This window comes from Myxocyprinus asiaticus, chromosome 8, assembly GCF_019703515.2.
Source record: "Myxocyprinus asiaticus isolate MX2 ecotype Aquarium Trade chromosome 8, UBuf_Myxa_2, whole genome shotgun sequence".
Taxonomy (NCBI): domain Eukaryota; kingdom Metazoa; phylum Chordata; class Actinopteri; order Cypriniformes; family Catostomidae; genus Myxocyprinus; species Myxocyprinus asiaticus.
Window position 1 is genome coordinate 30,761,101 of NC_059351.1, and position 19,470 is coordinate 30,780,570.

The window sequence follows — 19,470 nt, forward strand, 5'->3', positions numbered from 1 at the left end:
AAAATAATTTCATTTCTATGACTCACGGTTCAAAAGTTATTAACATAAACGTGAGTAAAAATTTGGGCAGTTGTTGGCGCTAGAGGGTTTGAGATGCCAAATTTGCTGTGGTAACACATCAGACTGTCCTCTATCTGTGTGCTCAATTTCATAACTGTCCCGCAAGCGGTTCTATGGGCTGCCATAGACTCAAGACCGGAAGAAGAAGAAGAAGAAGAAGAAGCGGAAGAATAATAATAATAATAATAGGAAAACTAATGAAAACAATAGGGGTCTTTCACCCCTTCGGGGCTTGACCCCTAATAGTAAGAAAACTAACGAAAACAATAGGGGTCTTTCGCCCCTTTGGGGCTTGACCCCAATAAGAAAATGAATGAAAACAATAGGGGTCTTCACCCCTTCGGGGCTTGACCCCCAATAAGAACACTAACAGAAACAATAGGTGCCTACGCACATTTGGTGCTTGGCCCCTAATTTAAAAGAACACCAACAGATACAACAGGTGCCTACGCACCTTCGGTGCTTCACCCCTAATAATAAAAAGAGCACTAACAGGAACAATAGGTGCCTACGCACCTTCGGTGCTTGGCCCCTAATAAAAAGAACACGAACAAACACAATAGTTGCCTACGCACCTTCAGTGCTTGGCCCCTAATAAAAAGAACACTAACAAACACAGTAGTTGCCTACGCACCTTCAGTGCTTGGCCCCTAATAAAAAGAGCACTAAAAAACACAATAGGTGCCTACGCACCTTCGGAGCTTGGCCCGTGATAATCCTTAGAAGAACAATAGGGCCTCCGCACTTACAGTGCTTGGACCCTAATAATAATAATAATCCTTAGAAGAACAATAGGGTCTCTGCACTTTCAGTGCTCGGGCTCTAATAATAAAAATAATAAATATAGCCACAACTGGGCTATTTGTTTAATTATTTTTATTTTTTATTTTTTTGGTTGTCATGATGTTACTGTTATCAAAATGAAAGTCTAGTCAAAAGTCATTATGTTGTGTTACATGAAACTTGATATCTTTGATGTTTGATCATAATGGCATTTAATTGCATGATGGTCATAATATTATAACAAAACAAAATTGGAACAATCCTGTTAGCCTAGCAGGTGTTTGACTGTTATTAGAGACATGTCAGAGCAACCATATTATAAATGATGCTGCAATGCTCGCATTTGCGTACATCAGAGTACAACGTAGCATGATTAGAACACGTGTCTTTGCAAATGTTTGTTAAATAATCATGTAATATAGAACCTTTGCTTCACAGAGTGATATTTTATAATAAAAGTCAAGGTATAGTACGAAGTTTGTGCATCTTTCTGGTTTTGGAATGTTTGTGTGACGACAGGCCTCTTCGTCTTGGCAAAAGTGGAGTGCAATATTTTTTAGGAATTTCCAAGTTGGAAGTCTAACATCATGTGGCATACCACTGCACTTTTCCTAGTAGGAAGGTGGAATTATTTGTTTATTTTTATTTATTTTATTATGATATTTTAGTATGGATGAATAAAAATAACAAGTAGCAATAAATTAAAGTTCCCTATCTGTCACTCACTCGACGTTGTGTTGATGTAGTGACACTAGGGGTCACACTTGGGAGCCCCAGACACCTCTGATCTTTGAAAAAAGGCCAATGGGAATTGGCGAGTGGAATTTGCATGCCACTCCCCCGGACATACGGGTATAAAAGGAGCTGTTATGCAACCACTCATTCAGAGTTTTTCTTCGGAGCCGAGCGGTTCTATTCATTGAGCTGGATTCTCCACGATTTTCATTCACCTCCTCTGCTGGGTTCTTACGGCGCATTTCAGCGGCTTCTCCCTCTGCACCGGTGCAGTGCAGAGAACGCCCCTGGGCACTTCAGCAGAAACAAACAAACAACAAAAAGAGTATATTCTAAAAGAGTATATTTTCTTAAATAAAAGAGCGGCACACACGGAACATCTTTATTAAGATGCCTTTTCGTTTGTGTGTTATTCTTGGTTGCGGTCGTTATCTCTCGGCTTCTGATGGCCACGATCGTTGTCTTTCGTGTCTGGGCGATGCCCACGTGGAGACATCGTTCGTGGATGGGTCTTGTCCTCATTGCGAGAACATGACCATGGCAACGTTGCGGTCGCGGCTTGCCTTCGTAAGAAAGCAAGCCACCCCAGCGGCTCCCCACCTCGGTCCTTCTACCTATGGGTATGAGGCCACGGCGGTTAGCACTGGGGGCGATTTGGAGACCTCAATGGGAGCACCTCCGCCGGGTATCCCCCCACTGACCTGCCATTCCTCAGCACGCTCGTTTGCCCCGGTAGGGCTCTCGGATAAGACTGCTGGCTTGTTTCAGGGCGATTTCGACCTCTTATTCGGGGCCCGGGAAGACGATGAGCTCTCGAGCACAGCAGCGGAGAGCGGGCTCATTCAGTCCAACGTGGAGGCTTCGGCTGGGCTTCCTCCCTCGGGTACAGTCACCCAGTCGCAGGCCGACGCAGAGCTGGCCGGCATACTTGCCCGGGCAGCCGCGAGCGTCAGGTTAGAGTGGAACCCTCCACTCTTCCCTGAACCCTCGCGGCTCAACGATTGGTTCCTCGGCTCGGAGCGCCGCTCACGGCCGTGCCCGGCCCCGGTTCCTTTGTTCCCGGAGGTGCATGAGGAGCTGAAAAGATCGTGGAGGGCACCTTTCATGACCCAATCCTGGTCTCTCAGCTCCCCCGCCCTCACTACCCATGATGGTGGGGTGGCCAGGGGCTATTCGGGGATCCCCCAGGTGGATAAGGCGCTCGTGGTGCACTTGTGCCCGCAGAGTGCCACCTCCTGGTGTGGGCGCCCGAAGCTCCCTTCCAAGGCCTGTAGGTTTATGTCATCTCTGACAGCTAAGACCTACGGTGCCGCTGGACAAGCCACCTCAGCCTTGCACGCCATGGCTCTCCTGCAAGTACACCAAGCCAAGGCGCTAAAAGAACTGCACGAGGGTATTTCTGACCTGGGATTGATGCAGGAACTGCGCTCTCCGGGCAGACGATGTCCACTCTCGTGGTCCAGGAGCACCACTTCTGGCTCAACTTGGTAGAGATGCGAGAGACTGACAAGGCACGGTTCCTTGACGCCCCCATCTCCCAGGTTGGCCTGTTTGGCTACACTGTCGAAGACTTTGCCCAGCAGTCCTCGACGGTGAAGAAGCAGACGGAGGCTATAAAGCACATCCTGCCCCGGCGCAGCTCAAGATCCCGCATCCTGTCTGCTTCCTGCCAGAGGAAGGCTTCAAAGCACCCCTGAGACGGGCGACCCAGGGGCAAGGAGCCCCATTCCTCTGGAGGTGGTGCACAGACCACTCCATCCCTGGTGGAGGGCCGGGAGGAGAATCTTTTGTTTATTTTTTTTTCGCCGCATGCCCCAGAGGCTGCATATACCCAAAGGTTCAGCAAAAGAGCAGTTTCCTGGGTCACATGTCCGGTGTGCACAGCCATCGTGACGACCGCTGTCCACCGTTCCTTTTTGGCAGGGTTGGCGCTCCAGCGGCGGAGCCAGGTAAATGCTTCGATGTCCCTTGACTCAGCTCGGCCACGGGGCTGGAGTCCCCTTGACGTGGCACCTTGAGCTCAGTAGTTCAGCGTTGTGGCAGGAGGGACACAACGTCTCGTTCCCTCCATCAGGGAAAGGAGGTTACACAAGTAACCATGACATTCCCTATCTGTCACTCACTCGACGTTGTGTCGATGTAGTGACACTAGGGGTCCCTATACGAAACGCCACAATTGGCTGAACTGTGTTACATGAACTGGTGGTGTGTGGTGAGCAGACTACTGTGTGCCTCATAGCCAGCACACCAGGTCAACACGTAACCTCCCCCAGCATAGTTATGAGTGTCGAACGGCCCTTTTTGGGGACAAGTAGACTACCCAAAAGACAGAGACAGGCTTAACCCAGTTGTGGCCTCTTTTCCCCTTCTTTTTTTCCCACTCCCTAAAAAAGAAGGGGGATTATCCGACTGGGCGACAGGTCTAGTCGGGGGGTGTCCCTCCCAAGGGGAAGACACAGCGGAGACCACACCTCGCCCAAAGAGAGGGGGGGATACTTAAGTGGAAGAATACGTCACATGGTCTTTCCAACCATGTGGAGAGTCTTCAAGGTAGATCCTGCCCAATGGGGGAGGAGTTACTACAAACATGGAGACTGGGGCAGAGGGGCTCTGCCCAAGGAAGACGCAGTTTGCCAACAGGGAAACGAACTAGTGGAAGATATATATCTCATGGGGTTAGCCTTACAGGGAACCGCCACATGCGGAGCACCTACCCCAGAACAGGACTCTTAGTTAGCATGTGCACTGGGCTCTGAAAACTCGACTGCCACAGGGCTCGGAGGAAGTCAACCAGGGAACAAAGTTTGTGAACACTACTGGGAATTAATGCCGCACGTCTTCAGCTCAAAAGGAGGTGGAAGGCTCTATGTACAAATGATACACCCGGCCAGCTAACCTGGGCTTATCCGCTTGTGTTGCGTGCCACTACCTGGGATGAAACCGGTTCCACCCGGAGGTTGTAGAACCTTGCAAAGGTGTTGGGTGTTGCCCAGCCTGCTGCTCTGCAAATGTCTGTTAGAGAGGCACCCATGGCCAGGGCACAGGAAGCCGCTACACCCCTGGTAGAATGGGCTCATAGCCCTACCGGGGGCGGCATGTCCTGGGCAAGATATGCCATAGTTATGGTGTCAATGAGCCAATGGGAGATCCTCTGCTTGGAGACAGCGCTTCATTTCCGCTGTGCACCAAAGCAGACAAAGAGCTGCTCAGAGATTCTAAAGCTCTGCGTGCGATCCAAATAGATGCGTAAAGCGTGCACCGGACACAGCAACGACAGGGCTGGATCTGCCTCCTCCTGGGGCAGCACTTGCAGGTTCACCACCTGGTCCCTAAAAGGGGTCGTGGGAACCTTGGGCACATAGCTCGGTCGGGGTCTCAGGATCACATGAGAGTAACCCTGACCGATCTCTAGGCACGTTTCGCTGACAGAGAACGCTTGCAGATCACCTACCATCTTGACAGAAGTGAGTGCAGTCAGGAGGGCAGTCTTCAAGGAGAGTGCCTTAAGCTCGGCTGACTGCAAAAGCTCAAAGGGGGCTCTCTGTAGACCCTGAAGGACTACAGAGAGGTCCAATGAGGGAACGAGGCACGGTCTGGAGGGATTCGGCCTCCTGGTGCCTCTTAGGAACCTGATGATCAGGTCGTGCTTCCCTAAGGACTTACCGTCAACTGCGTCGTGGTGTGCTGCTATGGCGGCAACGTACACCTTCAAGGTGGAAGGGGACAGCCTCCCTTCCACCGCAGGTGGTAGACCGCTTAGATCTTCCGCATCCCATCCAAGGGCCAGACATGGAGATTCCAGAGGTCTGGTCAAGGGTGCCAGATGGTGCCCCGTCCCTGAGAAAGAAGATCCTTCCTCAGGGGAATTCACGGGTGGGGGGGCTGCCACGAGGAGCGTGAGGTCCGAGAACCACGCCTGGGCGGGCCAGTAGGGTGCTACCAGGATGACCTACTCCTCGTTCTCCCTGACTTTACACAGGGTCTGTGCAAGTAGGCTCACTGGGGGAAAACACATATTTGCGCATGCCAGGGGGCCAGCTGTGTGCCAGCTATGCCGAGGGAGGCCTCGGTCAGGGCGAACCAGAGCGGGCAGTGGGAAGGATTCTTGGGGGGCGAACAGGTGTACCTGTGTCTGTCTGATTCGACTCCAAATCAGCTGGACCACCTGAGGGTAGAGTCTCCACTCTCCCCTGAGGGTAGCCTGTCATGACAGCGCATCCACTGTAGTGTTGAGGTTGCCCAGGATGTGAATGGCTCGCAGCGACTTGAAGTGCTGCTGACTCCAGAGGAGGAGACAACGGGCGAGTTGTGACACACAACGAGAGCGCAGACCGCCTTGGCAGTTGACATATGCTACCTTTGCTGTGTTGTCTGTCTGAACTAACACGTACTTGCCCTGGATCAACGGCCGAAACCTCTGCAGGGCGAGCAGAATTGCCAACAATTCGAGGCAGTTGATATGCCAATGCAGTCGCAGGCCCATCCACAAGCCGGCGGCTGCGGGTCTCATATGCATCAACCCGAGTGGGGTGGCCACCGCTGAGGATGCCATATGCCCCAGGAGCCTCTGAAAGAGTTTCAGTGGAACCGCTGTTTTCTGTTTGAATGCCTTCAAACAGACCAACACCGACTGGGCATGCTCGCTCATGAGGCGTGCATTAAAAAAGAGACCGAGACCAACTCCGAACCGAGAAAAGAGATGCTCTGAACCGGTAGGAGCTTGCTCTTTTCCCGGTTGACCTGAAGCCGTAGTCGGCTGAGGTGTGAGAGCACCAAGTCCCTGTGCACGCACAACATGTCCCAAGAGTGAGCTAAGATTAGCCAGTCGTCGAGATAGTTGAGAATGCGAATGCCCACCTCCATTAACGGGGCAAGGGCTGCCTCTGCGACCTTCGTGAAGATGCGAGGAGACAGGGACAGGCCGAAAGGGAGGACCTTGTACTGATATGCCTGACCCTCGAATGCAAACCACAGGAAGGGTCTGTGTCGAGGAAGGATCGAGACGTGGAAGTACGCGTCCTTCAGGTCTACAGCAGCGAACCAATCTTGACGCTCGCCAGAATGCATTTTTGCATCCGCATCTTGAACGGGAGTCTGTGTAAAGCCCAGTTCAGTACTCACAGGTCCAAGATTGGCCGCGACCCACCGCCTTTTTTCGGTACGATGAAGTAGGGGCTGTAAAACCCCTTCTTCATCTCGGCTGGAGGGACAGGTTCTATCGCACCCTTCCGTAGGAGGGTAGCAATCTCCACGCAAGGTAGCAGCGTTTTCGTCCTTCACCAAGATGAAGTGGACACCGCTGAACCTGGGCGGACGCCGGGTGAACTGAATCGCGTAGCCGAGTTGGACTGTCCGGACCAGCCATCGCGACGGATTGGAAAGCGCAAGCCACGCGTCCAAGTTCCGTGCAAGGGGGACCAAAGGGACAACGTCATCGGACGTATCGGCAGGTGGGGCCTCACGGTGGGCGGAGCTCGAGGTGCACACCATGTCGTGGCCGTGCTGAGTTTAAGGACATCGAAGCACTTACCTGGCTCCTTGTGACCACCCCCGGAACAGCCTGGGATGGGGTAGGAAGAGGCCTGTCCTCGTGACCCGTGGAGACTGTCACATCGGGGGCGGATTTGTGCCACAGCTGGGCGCTCAGGGGTGGGAGACCGCCGCTGGAGCACCAAACCTGCCAAATAGAGTGGTGGACGGTGGTCGTGATGACGGCCATGCACACCGAATACGTGACCCAGGGAACAAGGAAACCGCTTTTGCTGATCTCTTGAGTATTGCAGCCATTTGGGCATGTAGCGCAATTAAATGCAAAAGGTAACAAAAAGATGGAGAGGTCTGCTTACCAGCTCCAGAGCAGCGGGTTTCGTCGTCCCTGGGTCGCCCGTCTCAAGGACGCTTTGAAGCCTTTCATGGGTTCTGGGCGGCCACGAGACGGGTGGTGTCTGCTTCCTGCGGTGGGCTGCATGCCGGGGCCGGGCTGAAGGGGCGGGCTGCGGCGGAGCCAGTGCTGTCACCGCAGGGGGACGCCCTTGGCGACGAGTAGACGGGGTGCGGGATCTTGAGTCGCGCCGGGGCAGGATATGTCGGATAGCCTTCGTCTACTGCTCCACCGTCGAGAACTGCTGGGCAAAGTCCTTGACGGTGTCGCCGAATAGGCCAGCCTGGGAGATGGGGGCAGCAAGGAATCGTGTCCTGTCGGCCTCACCCATCTCGACCAGGTTGAGCCCAAGGTGGCGCTCCTGGACCACTAATGTGGACATCGTCCGCCCAAGAGACCGCACCGTGACTTCGGAGAGCGAGGTCGGTCGCCGAGTGCAGTTCCTGCACTACGAGCACTTTATCCACCGGGGGATTGCCGAATAGCCCTTGGCCGCCCCACCATCGAGGGTAGTGAGGGCGGGGAAGCTAAAAAGATCGGGACCAGGCAGTAAAAAGTGCCTCCCACGACCTTGTCAGCTCTTCATGCACTTCCAGGAAGCGGGCGTGGCTTTGAGCGGTGCAGCAATCCCGGGGACCAATCATCGAGCCGCAGGGTTCAGAGAAGAGCAGAGGGTTCCACTCTAGCTGACGCTCGCAGCTGCCCGGGAAAGCATGTCATCATCTCCACGTCAGCCTGTGACTGGGCAATCATCCCCGAAGGGAGGAGTCCAGCTGAGGCTTCCACGTCCGACTGGACGAGCCCACTCTCCGATGCTGCGTTCGAGAGCTCATTACTTTCGCGGGCTCCGAATAAGAGGTCGAACTCGCCGTGAGACAAGCCAGCGGACTCATCCAGAAGACCGATCGGGGCAGACGAGCATGCTGGGGAATGGGAGGTCCGTGGGGGGATACCCGGCAGAGGCGGTCCCATTGGGGTCCCCAAATCGCCCCCAGTGCTAGCCACGCTGGCCTCATACCTGTGGGTAAAAGGACCGAGGCGGGGAGCCTCTGGGGTGGCTTGCTTTCTCACGAAGGTGAGCCGTGACCGCATCGTTGCCATGGACATGTCCTCGCAATGAGAACATGACCATCCACGAACGCTGTCTCCACGTGAGCAGTGCCCAGACAAGAAAGACAACAATCGTGACCATCAGAAGGCGAGAGATAAAGAGCGCAACCAGGAATAACACACAATCAGAAAGGCATCTTTAAAAAGACGCGTCTTTAAAAAGACGTTCCGTGTGTGCCGCTCTTTTAGAGAAATATACTCTTATTTCTGCCGAAGCGCCCAGGGGCATTCTCTGCATTGCACCAGTGCAGAGGGGGGAGAAGCCGCTGAAATGCGCCTTCAGATCCAGCAGAGGTGAATGAACAGTCGTGGGAATTCAGCTCAGTGAGCATGACCGTTCGGCTCCGATGAGAAAATCTGAATGAGTGGTTGCTTACCAGCTCCTTTTATACACGTATATCCGGTGGAGTGGCATGCAAATACCACTCGCCAATTTTCATTGGCCTTTTATCAAAGACCAGAGGTGTAAATTTCTGTTTTGTTATTTATTTATTTATTTAATTAATTGTATCACAAATGTGATGGACTCAGCTGGACTCTGAAAAAAATCCTGAGTCCCAAAGGCTCGAGTCCGTGACAAGTCCAAGTCCATTAAAATTGGACTTATGACTCTGACTCGAGTCCGAGTCTAAACTCGAGTACCCCAGCTTCTTTTCTGTATTGGAAATTAAATTGCCTGCCAGAAATTCAGGCCCATCTGCCTCAGAGGACATAGATGTTCATGAGAGAGATTTCTGAAATGCCCATTCCAATTTTATGATATTTGATGATAGGCAAAGAGAGAGAGCTAACGGAAGCCTACAGCTAAACATTTTTTTATGATATTTGATGATAGGCAAAGAAAGAGAGCTAACGGAAGCCTGCAGCTAAAAAAGTCAGTACCTGTTAGATCACCAATAGCCTTTTGATGGATAGAGCTGTCTTCCTTAATATTCAAGTCTATTAAAATGTGTTTATTTATTTATTATGTTTTCTCACTCTTTGTTTGTATCTCTTCATAATGAAGCCATTGTGGAGGCATACTCAGCAAGAGCCTTGATATCTGGGCTAAATCATAGTTTTAATTTTAGAAAAGAAATTACTTAAAAACCAGAGGGTTTCACTGGATAGGCCTTTCTCAGACCACCAAATATCATTTAAAGAGTGTCATGTGTGCATGGTCTTATTAAAGCCTTACTCCTTTCTTAGATGCAATCTTAGAGGAATGTCCTTCCAAATACTTTTAAATCCCTGTAAATATTTTTTTCAGAATAACCTTTTGCATTGTATCAAGGTACATTGTAACAAGACACTGTCTGCATTTCTGATTATAGGAAATAATGTTTACATGTTCCTGTCTTCTCTGGTGATTCTTAGTGCTTAAAACATTGTACTATATTAAAGCATTTAGTTATGGGTTGGAGAAGAGAAGACAACCTTAATCTTTTTTTATAAATTAGAAATGCTCAACACCAATTTAAGTTAAACTTAAGTTGTCTCAATGAGTCTATTACACGCATCACTGCTGTGTTCGCACAATTAACTTTCCATGGATTATCTTAGCTACAATCTGATTTCTCCTAAAATTGCTTGGTGTTATAAGGAAATGAAAAAAATATTTCAATCAAACTTAGTGATCTAGATCTAGAACAGCTGATAACTTTCATGTGTTAATGCTCTTGTATGAACAGCAGTGGTACTGATCCAAGAACTCTGCTTTAGGAAGGTTCCTCATACCTCTTTCACTGACAGAGCTATTAATGGAGAGATCAGAGAGAATGAGAGAGTTCATCACTATTAGATTTACTCAGGGTGTAGTCATTAAAACTGCCTTCCAGTAGTCATTAAAACTGCCTTCCAGAGGCTCCATCAAGTCCCGTTCACTAATTTGTGACAAATGTGCATGATCAATGCATGTGATTAACTTGAACCGTATATGAAGTTAATCAAATCCAAGCAATGGTTTTATGTTGCAGAACTGTGATGTGAAAGTCCAAACTTTTCAAAAGCACCAATTGCAGATTTCATGAGGATCTTCTTGATCCTTCCTCCTTCTTTTCACACCCACTCTCTTCTTGTTTTTGTCTGTCTCTCTTCCTACCCTTCTTGTATGTGAATGAAAAGGATGGAGCATTCATTATTCAAATTCTCACTCAGGGTAGCAATTCTTGTGCATAATCTGCGCTCAGATTTGTTTGGTTCTTCTGTTTGTTCATTCAGGTGGAAAGATTATTATTTGTTCAGATAATAAATTAAACTCCCTTTTAATATTCACTTGTATTTGAATTAGAGTAAAATTTGTATTTAGCCTGCTGTATGTCTAGTCCAATATACTGTATGTGTGTAATGAAATTCCTGTTAAATGGTTTAGATTTATTCCAGAGGATGCTCATAGAAAGATTCCTGGAAAAACTATGAACTTGTACTGTATAATGTTGCCACAGCTAGAGGCATCTCAGAACAATGTCTTTCATATCTTCATGTCATTCACTCTTTCGTAATTACATGGAATATTTTCCTGTTGCTAAATTCTCAAAAGTGTAATTGAACAACAGACCACAATGGACAGATCTGATTTAGATCTGTGTATATGACTCAGCGATCATGTGATGAGTTATAATCATACTCTCTGAAGAACATTCATCTAGAGTTCAGTCGCAAAGATAACAAATGATTTTCATTATTGGACCCAGATAATGAAAACAAGTCTTAAATTGTTATTTCTACCCCAAAGTGCAGAAAGAGAGAGAGAATAGATAATATAGAGAGTAGGGCTGAGCTTTAAAACAATCTCGATATTTATCGTCTTTCCCACAGTGTGTAAAGTTGTTAATGTTAGCAATCACACTAGATTAAGCTAGGCTGGTCACCGTGGTCCGGGTCTGGACCCTGGTTTAATTCCATCTAAACCGCATGTCTTCATGACGACGGTTGCGCCCGCTCTCATTTCTAGTGAGCAGCACAACAAATCAACAGTGCTGCATACACCAGCTCTGATCTTTCTGCACTGTATCCTTGAATTTTTTTCTCTAGCACCGAACAGGCTTCATTTATGCCATATCTTGCTCTGCATGCATTGTCTCTTTTCCCCGCATGTGATTAGACATGAGGCGGCGTATAAGTTAACGTGGTTCCAGTGCGATTTTAGACCATAACAATTTTTTCCCTTGTAAATTTAGCTTTTTTTAATCAGCATGTTATAAGCCTTTAATAATAAACAAATAGACTTCTGTTATAATTTTGTGAAAATTAATCAGATGTCATCATCCCTGTCATGGATGACAAGGAAAGACAATACAATTACTAGTTGGTAGCCATGTCTTTCTCACTTTAATGAAAATAAAAAATGGTCCATTACAACTTTTACATTTTCTAAATTTTCTCTCAGGGGATACCCCTGAACCCATCAATCCTCAGCTACAAGGGCTTCTATGCCCCCATACTTGGGTATCTGAATGTAAAGAAATATAAAATATATAATCTGAATGTAAAATATTCAAGCAAATACTGGACTGCTGTCATTACGTTTCAAAACGAACAGATGATCTTTTAATATTCATATCCAACAGCACTTGATAGATAAACTCTATTTTTTATAAAAAATATTTTAATATTTTGGTAAATGATCCCTCAGACCCCACTGCTTTGGCTGTATCTTGGGCTCCAATGCAGTTTTGTGGAGACTATTATGACTGTTTAGTATTTTCAGTATGTTTCAGTATTTTCTTCTGCCAACTTGGAAATTCAAAAACAAAACAAAAAAAGTGCAATGTGTAAATGTATAAGTATATCGTGATACATACTGATATTATATGAACGATATGAAAAAGAATATTGTGATAATATTTTAATTTGTTTGTGACTACCCCTAATAGAGAGCATTCAATTGTTGCTCTGAATCTAACATAAATGCTTCATAGAGGCTGCTTCAGTTATGATAGACAGTTTCCAGGCAAATAGATCAATACATGTTCTGAGCTAACTTATTCAGTAGAACTACCCTCGAAAATGGATATGCTAGCTTTGTGTAGACACCGCAACGTTATGCACACAGTTATTTGAGCCTATCAATTTACCAGACCACTTATATACCGTGGACCAATCAATGCGACCGTAGAGTCATATTTCAAAATAGCCTTTGTTTGAACCTAGAATATTTACTGATGTCTAAGTGTCATAATTTATTTGTCTATTCTTGTAGGTTTCCTCTTACAGTGCAAGTTTACCTTGGTGTTGCAAATGCATAATACAATGTTAATAAAGAGAAGTGGAACTCCTATGTTTTTGAATATGAATTTAAACTGGTTATTTCTTTCCTGCAGGCAAACCAATAAAGGAGGAATGGAAAGGAGGGAGCAGTTACATCAGAAGACAATTCAGGGAAAATAACTACATTTTGTTTCTTGTCAAAAGGATATAGTTTAAAGAACAGCACGAAAAAATACTTGTGAGATCAAAAATGCCCTCATGGCATTGGGGAATGCCATGGTCATTGATCTGATTGGTGGGTGTGCTGTCCATCATCGTTTTATTACAGTCTGAGGGCACAACCTTATCTTGGCAGTGGGAGAAGAGAGGAGTGGAGGACTGTGAATTCAACATGTCAAGGTTTGGAGGAACCCCATGGTTACCTCTCACCATGGTGCATCCACTGGCTACCCTATGCTTTTTTACATGGATTGTGCTTACAGCTGCTTGGCTAGCCGTAGCACAGGCACAGCAGCACCCTATTGTCACAACAAACTATGGCAAGCTAAGAGGCTTGAAAACAGCTCTACCCAATGAGATTCTAGGGCCTGTGGAACAGTATCTGGGGATTCCCTATGCCCTTCCACCCACAAGGGAGAGAAGGTTTCAGCCCCCTGAGCCCCCCATGTCATGGCCAGGGATACGAAATGCTACACAATTTGCTCCTGTTTGTCCTCAGTTTCTGGAAGACCGCTTTTTACTCAATGATATGTTACCAGTATGGTTCACGGCCAATTTGGATACTGTGGTTACCTACGTACAAGATCAAAGTGAAGACTGCCTGTACTTAAACATTTATGTACCCACCGAGGATGGTATGTCATTTGTTTACTCAGAAAACATAATGTGATGTATGTCTTTCATGTTTTTACTTAACAACAATCAAACTATGATGATGAAATTTGTTAGGTCTTTATTAAATCATCTTGGTATGCTTTCTGCAGTAAAACCTGCTTAGATAGAAACAACATCTCAAAATCAGAACTTGAAATAGAACTAGAATTTCCAAGTTCAGTAAATTTAGAACTCCCAAAGTGCTTTTTCCTGACTGATGCAAGAAATTGTTGGCACTCTGAAAATAGGTTTGTCTTTTATTCTTCTTTTTTTTTTTTTTTTTTTTTGTCATCATGAAGTCAAAATTGACATTTTTATTTTATTAATGCATGTTACTGGTCTTATTGTGAACGATTCATCCGTGCATATTTACTATTTTATATAAATAAAAAAAAAAAGGCCTTCATCATTAATCAAAATGTTGTAACTTGCTCTTCCAGTGATATGACTGACACTTTTCTGATGATATACACAAGGCCGTGCTGCAATTAAGCAAGTTTTAGTCAGTTTTAACCCCGCCCTTTCAACAGCCTGTCATCTAAAAAAAACTGGCTTCAGAGCAGCTAATGCAGAAATGAACAGGTGTTTGTTCAGCTGTTTCCCTAACAAAACCTTATTCCCTACTCCAAACTACCTTGGTTACGGGCCAGCTGGCTTGAATTTACATTTTGATGGACAATTGCACGTTAGCAAGTTGATTGACAGACGATGTCTGTATCTAAAATGTGATTGGCTCTTTTACCTGCAAGGCAGGTCTTCCTTTCTACATCCATTGACTGTTGGGTGCTACAGCTTCATGGTTGGGCGTTCCAATTTCTCCCATTCATTTAAATAGAAGTGACTTGTCTCTGCTAAATAAACTCTGGCTCACACTCTATAGAACTGCAATGCCCATCATCCACTATGTCTCCTCCTCGAACTTTGCACAATTTTACTTCTGATTTCTCACAATACAGGGACAGTAGAGGTGTACAAAAGCAACACGTTACTTTATTTAATAAGTAACTCTGATATTATGGTCTAAAATAAAAAATATTGCTTTACTGGTTACTTTTATCGCGTTACCCCCAACACTGCTGATAACCGGTTCTGTTATGAGCAGAACGGTGGAAGGGGTGTCTGTGTGCAAACTCGACTGCAAACTGGCATTCAGATCTGCCTCCGTTGCGGTATGGATAGCAAACTTTTCACAGTCCAATCAGCAACGAATGGATAAAATCAAGTCCCCACCCTAAATTTTTTCTTGTTCGATAAGCCGTTTCACTTGGAAATATATCACAATAAGGAAGCAACTTCTGTTTCCAACTTTAAAAATGAGCTTACTGATATATCTCATGCTCCTCGACTCAACTAATTAGTTTAGCTTTGCATTTTTTGGCTATGTCCTCATACTTGTTTTAACTCACAGTAATTTAAATGTAAAGCATCCATCAGTGGCATTCCAGAATGTTCTTATCACTCAATCAAAAATTAAGTCAATCAAAATGAAGAATAGTTGTCACCCTGTAATAATTTCCAGATAGCATTGTGTGGTCATCAGTGGTTTGAGATTGATTGTCCTGTAGTCTTGAACTGCGTGACTTTCTGCTAAATTTAGCATGGCCTCTAGATAAATTAAGGAAGAGAGAAAAGGGATTATCTCACAACACAAAATTGTGATGCATGTAATAACAAATCTAATTCTGGCAGAACTCCCTTCAAACTATTGTTGTCTCATTATTATGACATTACCTTGTCATAGCGTGTGATTTTGCCAGAGTCCTGATTATTCTGCTATTTGCTGAGAAATAGGAGCTACAGTAATTCAAATTGCAATTTGCGCTTGCACGAAAATTGCGATTAGAATTACTGGCAAAATTAGTGTGGGTGTATGCACGCAAACTGTGGGTGCATTGTATGTAAATTAACTATTACTATTTTCCTGAGAAATAGGTCATTGCTCTAAGACATTTCAATACCACTTGTTAACTCAGCGCAAAGTTCAAATTCAGTTCCTGCATTTGCAGTTTGGAAATTCCACCAGCAGGTGGTAATAAAGTTAATGTCCAAATTCTGAAAGTACAGAACATCAAATAATGTCCCTGACAATTGCAATTTTTCAGGGGTAATTGCTTTTTAATTGTATTAAACTAGAGATCATGGTTTATTTTTTCAATATTTATATTATTATTTTTATTGTCATGTTTATATTAGGGGTGTGCGATATGTATCATTTATGATAATATCTTAATTGTTGTTTTAACGATGTGCGAGCTGACATTATCAAGTACCACGGTGACTGCTCGGATCTCTGCCTGTTTGGCAGACATCTCAGCCTGGATGAAGGAACACCAACTGAAACTTAACCCAGCCAAGACTGAACTCCTTGTCTTTCCAGCCAACCTTGCTGTTGAACACAACATCACAGTGCAGCTGGGTTCAACTACAGTAACGCCTTCCAAAACAGTCAGAAATCTAGGGGTAACCATCGATTACCAACTAAATTTCACAGACCACATCTCAAAGACTGCAAGATCATGTAGATTTACACTCTACAATATCAGGAAGATAAGACCCTTCATCTCTGAACATGCCACACAACTTCTTGTTCAGTCACTTGTCATAACTAGACTGGACTACTGTAACGCTCTTATTGCAGGCCTCCCTGTATGCGCAATTAGACCCCTGCAGATTATCCAGAATGCAGCAGCACGTCAAGTCTTTAATGAACCAAAGATGTTACATCACTCCTTGTCTCTCTTCACTGGCTGCTGGTTGATGCATGTATCAAATTCTAGGCTCTGATGCTGGCATACAGAACAGTCACTGGGTCTGCTCCAGCATACCTAAAATAATTTCTGCAGAGCTACATTCCCACCAGAAGCCTGCAGTCGGCTAAGGAACGGCGCCTTGTTGTACCAACACAAAGAGGCACTAAAACACTTTCCCGGACTTTCGGTTTCATCGTACCACGTTGGTGGAATGACCTTCCCAACTCCATCTGTGAAGCTGAATCACTTTCTGTCTTCAAAAAACGGCTAAAAACACATCTTTTCCATGAGCACCAGTCACTAAATAAAAAATTTGTTGCAATTTAATCCGTCTTGAATATTACTATTCTGATGCTAGTGAAACTTTGTAATACAGCACTTTTCATACCACTGTCTCCTTAAGATGATTCGCTTATAATGTATTCCTCTTGTAAGTCACTTTGGATAAAAGTGACTGCCAAATTAATAAATGTAAATGTAAATGTCATTCACTTTGCAAAAAACTATTCACGCATTCACTGCATGATGTAGCCTAGTAGGATAGACTACTGCGTGTGCGCATTGAGAGTGCACACTTTTACTGTGTGATGTAGCCTATTAGAATGCAGTGTGCTAGTATAGGCGTACATGGTCACTGCACCACAAGTTAAGCTAGCATAGCTGCCTAAAAATGCATGACTGAAGATAAAAATGAGTGAACAAACAGCACCAAGAGACAAAATACAGACACCACCAGTCTCGCAATCTACGTCGTTAGATTTAATTGCTAGACGTGGGTTATCCTCACCTGCATGGAGGTGGTTTGGCTTTGAAAAGATGAATTTTGCTCAAAAGATGGCAATCTGCAAACTATGTCGCAAATCGGTTGCCGTTAAAGACAACGAACTTGTTTCAACAACTGCGAACTAACGACCGCACAGAATATGAAGAATATGAAAAGCTTGGGGAGTCAGCTGTCCACGACAGGCCTAAACCAGCCAAGGTACCAGCACAAAAACACACTCAGCAAGCTTTAGCGGAATCATTCTGAAAAAAAGTGAATATTCTATTAACAAGAGCGAGCTAGTACAATAAGACTTTTACAAACACATTTTTGAAGGATGCAAAATATCGTCTACTTATCGTTATCGACAAAATCCCAGAAAATATTGAGATATAATTTTTTGTCAATATCGCACACCCCTAGTTTATATGTATTGTTATTGTATATTTACAATTGTATTTATTATTGTTGTTGAGATTGATTTTTGAGTCACTGCAAAAGGGGATGGTGGAAGAAGTTAAAATGTTTGGATTTGGTATGATTTTTGGACCACTTTGTTATTTTGATTATATTTTAGTTTCGTTTAAAATGTAATTTGAATTTAGAAATATTTTGGTTTATTTTTTTTATTTTATTTTGTGTTTGAATACATTAATTAAAATTAAAATTGACCGGCAGAAGAGAAGTGCGTGCCGATACAATCACAATACAATCATCATGACCCATGATTTATGTGTCAGTAGATGAAAATGATTAATAATACTTACATTCCCTATAATTTAACTGAGCGTACATCCATATTCAGAAGAGAATCACATTTCTATGCTTATAAAAGGAGCGTGTCACTGTCATAAAAATATGACTGGCATCAAGGATGCAGTTCATGTACATTTTCTATTCTTCTAATTCATTGCATACAGTCCATTTACACTACCAACTTCTTATGAATGTGTTGTTTTTGTTTATATCGCTGGTGCTTGATAGGGTATGGACTATAATAGGACGGTGGAAATCCCTGAGAAAAACTTCAGAATTCAGTTGCACTTGATCCATCCCATTTGTACATTGCATGGGCAATTTGCCAAACCTACTTGCGCCTAGACTTAGCGCATGCCATGCCCACTGACTTTGCGCTTATGACTTATGGCATAGCGCTGTGCTTAGTGCTAGCGCTCTTAATATAGGGCCCTAACTCTAAATTTGTAATCATCCAAAATCAGCTGCTGAGTTTGAGCCACAAAACAACACAGATACTGACCTAAATCCAAGTTATTCCTCTGTTGATAAATAAACCTTAGAGAACACTTAAATTGTGGTTTCAATGTCCTGCTCCGATGTGCAGTAAATGTCTCTATAACAGACTGTCAAAATATTCAGACAGCTCACTGTTTTGCATAAAATTGTCCCCAATATGTTGTTGAAATTCAGTCCTCTTTTGTGCCATATCGAAGACGGTCATCCCCTGTTAGCTCTCAAACTCCTGTGTAATAGGGGAACATCCTGCCATTTTGGACTCAAAGTGAGACTTTCTCTGCAGTTGTCTCTCTCTTGAAGTAGGATGACAGATATAATAAGCCCTTTAGTGCAAAGACCAAATTCTGATCTTTAGTTGACTTGGAAAAAACAGCTTAGCAATGAATAAATTCCCTTTGTGTTTTAGTGGCCCGCATCTTTTGTTAGCTAAGCGTACAAAAGAGACTGCAGTGTGTTGGTGACTGAGTCAGCTTTATCACACAGTGCAGTTACGAGCGAAGGCTCTGGAGGTGACATCCTGTTTTGCTCTGAATTAATCACAATGAATGCCTAAGCCTAAAGGGAAGTTCTGGGTAAAAAAAACAGTCAAGGCTCCCCTCCACTCTTCAATTGAGGAAGCTCACCACATTCATTACCATTGGACTTTTCAAAAAACCCACTCAAAGACAAAGAAAGAAATTGAAAAGAGGAAGTCATGACAAATGAATGGTCTTCTTTAACCTAGTAACATCTAAAATCCATTTTTGTTTTAAGGGTAAATAAGATCTGCATGTACGGTGCAAAACAGGAACTGACACCTATGACCATGCAATTGTAATACTACTATATACAGATATTAAAGCTGCAATACGGAACTTTGTGCTCTCTAGAAACATCCGTGAAACTGTGAAGAAATCTGCGAAAGAACTCTTTATGTGAGTTGTGTTTCGGCATTGCTCTTCTGTGCGGATGGATGTTATGATTTGAGCTTACCTGGACATTGCCTGGACATTGCCTATGATATATTCAGAGCCACAGTCATAATGTTCTATTTTCATGTTGATCTATTAAACATTTAAAACTGAAATATTACT

The 19,470-nt window shown here is 44.8% G+C and overlaps 1 protein-coding gene across 3 annotated transcripts in view; it reads left to right on the forward strand.

Moving 5' to 3' along the window:
- LOC127444913 (neuroligin-4, X-linked-like) overlaps positions 1-19,470 on the forward strand; it is a 622,028-nt gene that overhangs the window by 402,093 nt on the left and 200,465 nt on the right. Inside the window, exon 2 of one of the 3 annotated variants that reach the window (XM_051704570.1) lies at positions 12,871-13,611. The exons of the other annotated variants lie outside the window; for them this stretch is intronic. Coding sequence (XP_051560530.1) covers positions 13,149-13,611 — 463 coding nt within the window. The 5' untranslated portion in view covers positions 12,871-13,148. The remainder of the gene's footprint in view (positions 1-12,870; positions 13,612-19,470) is intronic. 3 annotated transcript variants of the gene reach the window in all.